General features: G+C 42.6%; 1 protein-coding gene across 1 annotated transcript in view; it reads left to right on the forward strand.

The window, feature by feature from the left end:
• The window catches only part of BHMT (betaine--homocysteine S-methyltransferase), a 20,725-nt gene extending 15,557 nt beyond the window's left edge, over nt 1-5,168 (forward strand). The window contains exons 6-8 of the mRNA XM_007471967.1: nt 1,218-1,400; nt 3,053-3,281; nt 4,985-5,168. Of these exons, the coding sequence (XP_007472029.1) occupies nt 1,218-1,400; nt 3,053-3,281; nt 4,985-5,168 (596 nt within the window). The remainder of the gene's footprint in view (nt 1-1,217; nt 1,401-3,052; nt 3,282-4,984) is intronic.
• The last annotated feature ends 2,661 nt before the right edge of the window (nt 5,169-7,829 follow it).

Consider the following 7,829-nt stretch of genomic DNA (forward strand, 5'->3'; position numbering starts at 1 on the left):
GCCCGGTACGGAAAAAAAAAAAAAAAAGCGGCCAGGGAGGTAGGGGCAACACTCAGAGAGTGGGGGAAGTTCTCAGAAGCCAAGAGGAGGGGAGTATCGATGAAGGAGAGAGCGCCACAAGGTTGAATGCGGCCGAGACGTTGAGTAAGATGAGAAGAGAGAAGCGACTACTAGATTTAGCCAGATTGAGGTCATCGGTGCCATTAACAAAAACTGATTCAGAGGAATGACGGGGTGTGAGGCCAGATTGGAACAAAAATGAAGAGCGAACTGCAGGCCCAGGCTAGTGAGGACCGCTAAGACGCCTGCCACTGAACACTGGAGGTCACAGCGTGTGGCGTCAGCTCTGCTGCTCCTGGAATCTGGATGTTGGTGCCGCTCTCACTGCGGCCAGAATGAATCTTTCCTTTCCTTGTTCTTGGCGCCTCTATATCCCAGCTACAAAATCCTAGGCCATGAGTTCATCAAAAGAGTCCTTTTTGGAGGACAACCCAAGTGTCCAACTAATGAATGGATAAGCAAAATGTGGTACGTACATGCAATGGAATATCATTCAGCCATAAAAAGGAATGAAATTCTGACACACGCTTCAACAGGGATGAGCCTTGAAAACATTGTACTAAGTGAAATAAGCCAGTCAGGAAAGGACACATATTATATGATTTCACTTGTATGAAAGTTTCGGAGTTTCCTAAATTACACTCTGCTGTTATGCCCAAGAAACTTAATAATATTATTAAATTGGCCTGATAAAAGGAAACATTGATTTATTCCTCAGATGAGTCATAACCACAGGTGCCATGGGGCAGCTGGGAGTCGGGAAAAATTATCATGCTTTGCAAATATAATGTCAAAGATTGAAAAAATGGCTACCAAAATTTGAAGTTAAAGAACAGTCCAATAATGATTTTTTAATGACTATTAAAATTTGAAGTTATAAAAACCTCTAATAATGATTATATTTTTCAAAAAATGATGGACAGCCAAGTGTGCATAAACGACACTTCAATTATATCTGACTCTTCAAAGCACTGTTCGCAGAAAGCGCTTGCTGCCTGTTACTAATCATTCTTGCCCAAGGGTAAGATAAGTTTGCAGGCACCCGGTGCCATATTTCCAATTCACCATTCCAAATAAAAGCTCCCTGAGTGAGAGGAGAGTTGGGCCCACTGGTACCTGGTGAATCCCTAAAGCTCAAATGTTCTTCCCACTTGCAGGAGCTTCCATCGTTGGCGTGAACTGCCATTTTGACCTCACAACTAGCTTACAAACAGTGAAGCTCATGAAAGAAGGCTTGGAGGCCGTGGGACTGAAAGCCCACCTGATGAGTCAGCCCTTGGCCTACCACACTCCCGACTGCGGCAAACAGGGATTTATCGACCTGCCAGAATTCCCCTTCGGTAAGACAGACGTTTTATAAATCATCTCAGGGTCTTTATGTTTGACAAATTCCAAAGAAATCTCTAGCCATAGAGCTTTGTCATGTAAAGTAATGGCTGCATATCTCCTCATATCTTGCCCCCAGCTTCTCTCCTTGCAACCCCAAAACTTTTTTTTTTTTTTTCTTGCGTTATGCGGGCCTCTCACTGTTGTGGCCTCTCCCATTTGCGGAGCACAGGCTCCGGACGCGCAGGCCCAGCGGCCATGGCTCACGGGCCCAGCCGCTCCGCGGCATGTGGGATCTTCCCGAAACGGGGCACGAACCCGCGTCTCCTGCAACGGCAGGCGGACTCTCAAGCACTGCGCCACCAGGGAAGCCCACCCCCAAAACTTTTAAATTAGACATTAGGAAAAGACAGGACCGGCAAGCAAAAAAACCTCTGAACTTAAATGTAAAATCAAAGGTGAGTCAACACCTAGGTAGACAACCAATTCGTCATACCTGAAGTTGGCAAAAAGGACGCCCTCCTGGGTAGGATCAGCAAAGATTCTGTTTCTGGTTCCAGCTCTGTTGCTAAGTTGCAGAATCTTAGCAAAATTTCTTAGTTCTCCCAGATCTTAATTTTCTCATCAGAAAAAATAAGTCGTTTAGATCAGGTTATCGCCGAGATACTTTTCTCCTATTCTGAATGTTGCTCAGATATTCTAGCAATATCTGAGTTTGGGGGGCAGAAGGAAGTTACCATCACTGGGTTACTGTGTAACAGATTTGAATGAAGAGACCAAGCAGATGAAGGGGGGGGGAATACTTGCAGTCTGGGAAGAGGCATAAAACATGTGTGGGAAGTGGGGGTGAGTCTACCTGGAGAATCAAGCCACGGGTGAGCAGGGCCAGACCCTGGCCAGCCTCCTATTTCATTCTAAGGTCCTTACCCCATATTCTAATCAGTCTAGAAGAACCACAGAAGAACGGCAAGGCATTTGTGGTATTTATTGCTGTAGAACAAATTATTGCAAAATTTAGTGGCTTTAAACAACAAATATTTATTATATCTCAAGTTGCTGTGGGTCATGAATTTGGGAGCAGCTTAGCTCAGAGTCTCTTAATACGTTGCAATCCAGACTCTAGCAAGGGTTATAGTCATCTGAAGGCCTGATGGGAGCTGGGGGATCTACTTGCAGGCTCTCTCAGTTGGCTGTTGGGAGTCAGGGTCAGTTTTTTTCTGTCTGTTGACTGGAGGCCTCAGCTCCTTAGCTCATGGGCTTTCTACCGTGGTTTCTGAGTGTTCTCACAACACGGCAGCTGGGCTGAACGTTCCAGGACAGAACAAGGCAGAAAACGTAACGTCTCTTATGACCTAGCCTCAGAAGTCACAAACCATCCCTTCTGCCATATTCTATTGGTCTCACAGACCAACCTCACATAATACAGGAGGGTCCACACAAGGGTGAGAACATCAGAGGGCAGAGATCATTGGGAATCATCTTGAAGTCCGGCTGTCACAGTATTTAAAATTGGATATGTCAATGCAAAATAGCTAATAGTTTTTAAGAGTTAGGAACGAAATATTGACAACTTATCCAACTCATTTATTGAAAATTACACATTTATTATAGCTGTTTGTTTTGATTTTTTTTTTTTTAAATTTAAGCAGAGTGTCATTTATTATAGGACTGGAGCCCAGAGTTGCAACCAGATGGGATATTCAAAAATACGCCAGAGAGGCCTACAACCTGGGGGTCAGATACATAGGTGGGTGCTGTGGATTTGAGCCCTACCACATCAGGGCGATTGCAGAGGAGCTGGCCCCAGAAAGGGGATTTTTGCCACCAGCTTCAGAAAAACATGGCAGCTGGGGAAGTGGTTTGGACATGCACACCAAACCCTGGATTAGAGCAAGGTAAGAACCTTAAACTGTATTTGCCAAACCAAACTCATTTAGATTATGAATATGTCCAAATGAGGTCATTACAAAAAGTGCAGCCTATTTGCTGTGTAATGGTAAAGAATCAGTTATCCTCATTAAATTCTCCCATAGAGATGTTTATAACGTAGCTTTATGGAGTGATTTTGGGGGAAAGCTTTAAGAATATAGAATATAAATAATGTAAGTTGCAACAAAATGTGATTTCACACTCTAGGAAAGCACCGTCCATGTGGTGGACACTAACAGTGAATCAGTTGTTAGGATTTAAGTACAGCAAATATTAATTGCCCGTTCTGTGCCAAGCACGAACCTTAGAGCTGGGAAGACAGTGGTGAATGAGATAAAACACGTCTTTACCCACAGAGTTTACATTCCAGTGGGGAAAAGGAACAATAAACAAACAGAGTTTCACATCAGGCTATGTGCAGGGCACTAGGAATATAGAAATGAAAGGCTGTGGTCCCTGGCTAAGAGAATCTCGCGGTCTACGGGGAAAATGGAGAAGAAAGCTGATGTATTATACTGTAGTTAACTGCTTGAGTAGAGGCATGGATCAAAAAGTAACAATGAAGAGAAGAGAATAACTATCTCTACCTAATAGATAATTTAGAAGAAGGGACGTTGGGGCTGGATTCTGAAGAGCTGAGTAGGCTTCCACGGGATAAAGAAGGGGGTGGAGGATGCACCCCAAGCAGAGGGAGCAGTTTCCCTCTGTTCACTGAACATTAGTTGAGTACAACTATGTCAGACACCGTTGTGATTGCTGAGGGAGCACGCTGGACAAGGCACAGGCCTGTCCCCAAGGAGGTAACAGTCTAGTAGGCAGAGAAATAAACAGCTAAGTTCAAACTGGTATGGTAAGTTAAGGATGAAGATGTGCACAGGTGCTGTGGAGTCTGTACTAATGGCCCACAGGGGGAAAGGTGGGAAGGTTGGTGAGGAATTTCTCATAGAGCTAACACCAGAGCTGAATTTCGAAGGACGAATTAGGTTGCCAGACAGGAGAACAGCCTAGAGGGAAGCGCTGAGAGGTGGCAAGAGAACAAGGTGCTGAGAAACTAGAAGTTTGAGAATATTGGATTCAGAATTTGGTAAAGACACAGGTCAGGAACAGGAGGTGGCCTTTGTTCATGCTCACGAGGTTGAGATGACCTCATCCCAAGGCAATGAGGAGCCTGGAGGGTCTCAGCTGGTCTGAGACAAAGTTAGATTTGCAAGTTTTAGTAGCCTCGAGACAGGAATACCTGTGAGGAAATCTCTGCTGGAAGATAGCAAACATGGCGAGGCCTGAACTAGGAGACAAGGGAAATAGAAAGGAGGCTGGGGCGGGATCCTCAGGGTGAGAGGTGCAGAAGCGACACTGGCTTTGGGGAGAGCAGCAAGTGTGGGCTCGGCTGGCTCAGGAGGTAGAGTGCCAGAAAGTGAGGATGGAGAGGTAGGGTAATTTAGATAGAAAATGTCCCTATTCTAAACTCTTAGCTTTTGAACCTATGTGTATGTAAAAAGAAGAAATTCAAAGTAACTTTAGACCTACAGATTCTGCAAAAAAAGATAAATGTGTTCCAATGGACACACTCTCAAGAGCCCAAAGACAGCTCTGCAGAGGTGTCTTAGCTCTGCGACCTAGAGATGGAAGCTCAGGGAGAAGTCTCCTGCTGTGTGTTTTGTTCCCCCAGGGCCAGGAAGGAATACTGGGAGAATCTTCGGATAGCCTCAGGCAGGCCGTACAACCCTTCTATGTCAAAGCCGGATGCCTGGGGAGTGACCAAAGGAACAGCTGAGCTTATGCAGCAGAAAGAAGCCACGACCGAGCAGCAGCTGAGAGAGCTCTTTGAAAAACAGAAGTTCAGATCTGCATAATAGCCTCAGCGGAACCCATTTTCAGTGACTTCCCCTATGTTTGGAAGTCTATGTTTGGGCCTCAGTTCCTCTATGTTTGGGCCACAGTTCCAAAAATAAGGAAAAGATGGTTAAAAGGCAATGCTTATATGAACCCCAACCTACATGTAAAGATTGATATTAGCTGAGCAAAACAATTACAAATAGTACTTGACAATTTTGAAAAGTATATATTTATAACTTGAAAGCAAAATAAATAAGAAGTGAATATTAAACAGGTTTACTAAGCACCCACCATGTACACGGTATTAAGGAAATCACTGTGGCCAAGGAAAAGTAATTTGGACATTAGTCCCACTTCAAGAAGTTTGCAGGCTAGTAAGGAGGATGAGAGGTGAGCTGTCATAAATGGCTCAGCAACCAGACGGGGACAGACAAAGTGCTATAGGAAAGTGACTTCCAAGCTCTTCTGAAGATGACCCTTCATAAGAAACACAATTTATATTGATATAATGACCCAGTAAAGTACATGTACAACCATTGAAATAAAATGTGATCCATTCTGGTATTTTTTATTCCACTCCTTTCTGTCCTATTTCATTAATAAAATACTCTGCTGGTTAAGACCCCTCAAATTGATTTTATGACCCATTAATGAGTTTTGACCCACAGATTGAAAAACACTGCTATGGGACACCAGCTATGGGAACTTTGCTATTCCTTTAAGTTTTTTTGTAGAAATTCAGTCCTATGGGACCTGATCAGTAAATATTCAAAGCTCAGAGTTCCAGAGTTGTTCCCTCTCTTTTCTGACCCATTTCTACCACTAAGAAGCATTCAGACCAATGGGGAGGCCGAGAAGGGACTGGCACCCAGGCTCTCTCCATCTTTTTCTAGGCTGGATCCACCTAAATACCTCCCGTCAGTAAGGCTGGGGAGAAATGGTCTTGTGTTACTTTGGTAGCTTTAAAAAATATATAATAAAGAATAAGAGATTCTCCAAACTCTATCTGGGGTTCCTAGATTGAGAACTATATTTTTACCTGGTAGTATCTACTCTGAAAGCTCAAGCCTGAAGATGTAAGAGCATTAGAATAAACATGGCTACTCAATGTATTAGGAAAGAGTTCATGCTTCTTTCTAAACATTCATGGATTGGTATAGCTGTTTGGAAAATCTAATCTCTTCAGCTATTAAAATGAAAGGAGCAATGAGACTTATCTTGGATGTATTTGAATCTTATTTCTGTTCTATAATTTGCTGTCTTATATAAACTCAGTTTCTATTTAAAAAGACACAAGCATGCTAGAGTTTTAAAGGACAAGGCAGCAGTATTTAAAGGGAAAAGAAATTTCCAGAATTTCTTTTCAAAGCAGCACGACTCTCAGAGGTTGCATATGGCTGAGGTGAAATAAGAAAAGAGTGAAAGTCACTTTTTTTTTTTTTTTTTACCAATTGCTATCTACTATTTTTCACTCTCAAATCAGGTTCAATATTTAATACTTTCATTCATAGGTAATAGATACCTTTATTCAACCTACTACTGTGTAAGATGGATGCCCCTTTAATATTCTTTTCAGAACTTGTATTGCCATACAAAACACTGTAACCCCTAATTTTTCTTATATCTTTTGATTTTAAAAATGTTTCCCTCAAGAGGAAATATACATACTGATGGTACACTGGAATGAAACTGTATGTCAACAGTGACTCCTAGTGGCATATTTCATATTTTGAAAAAATTTTTTTGAAATTCATCCCTCCACCAAGTGCATTCATTTTATTTCCAGAAATCTGTGTTCATTAAAAGGGAAATTTCATTCAATACCTATAAGCTTCCCTGTGTTAAACAGACATTTCTCACTGGTAAAGATATTTTTATGGAATCAGAGCCAGAGAGACCTTAGAGATCCAGAGCCTAAACTCTCCCTTTTAAGGGTAAGATTCCAAAGGCAGGATGTCAAGTCAGGAAGGATTTCTTATTAGTCCAAGGCTGCCAGGAAAGATGGCTTTAGCTTGGATTCTTGGTAGAAGGAGAATGGAACCAGGACAGATGGTTCACAAAACTATGGAGTTCATCCTCCTGCCAGGAAACAGAGATCCCTGCATTCCTCAGAGTCGATGTAAACTCAGAGTAAACTGCTTGCGGTTTATGACCTGATACTCATTCACACTGTAGCAAAACGCCTTTGAGTAAGGGAGCCAAGCCAATGCAAACCTATAACGGAGACAGAACTGGACAGGAAGGGATCAAAAACTTCAGTTCCCAATTTCTCCAGACGGGGGCAGCAAAGCACCATCTGGGAATGCAGGAGGAGTTCTATTTTTCTTCGAACTCAAGCTATTTCATCAGAACAAACTGTAACATTAAACGGCAGAAACAGCTGTAGCTCTCTTTATTTGTTTTGATCAGTTTTTCCCTAAGATACATGGATCTTTGAATCACATCCTGGACAACCCACCCAGCAAGGAAAGCCTTATCTCTCTCCAACCGGATCCTCTTTTTTTCTTACTCCAGAGATCATTTTCCCCAGTTTTGAGCACAATGGCTGGCTGAGAACATTATACAGACTGTTTTCCCAAACAGCCTCCCTGTTAGTCAGTAACATCCACTCAGCCAGTCTGGAACCTTCCGTGTGTTACGTGCCAGGTAGACAATTTTTTTTTTTTTTTTTTTTTTTT

Source organism: Lipotes vexillifer, unplaced genomic scaffold (genome assembly GCF_000442215.2).
Source record: "Lipotes vexillifer unplaced genomic scaffold, Lipotes_vexillifer_v1.1 scaffold83, whole genome shotgun sequence".
NCBI lineage: Eukaryota > Metazoa > Chordata > Mammalia > Artiodactyla > Lipotidae > Lipotes > Lipotes vexillifer.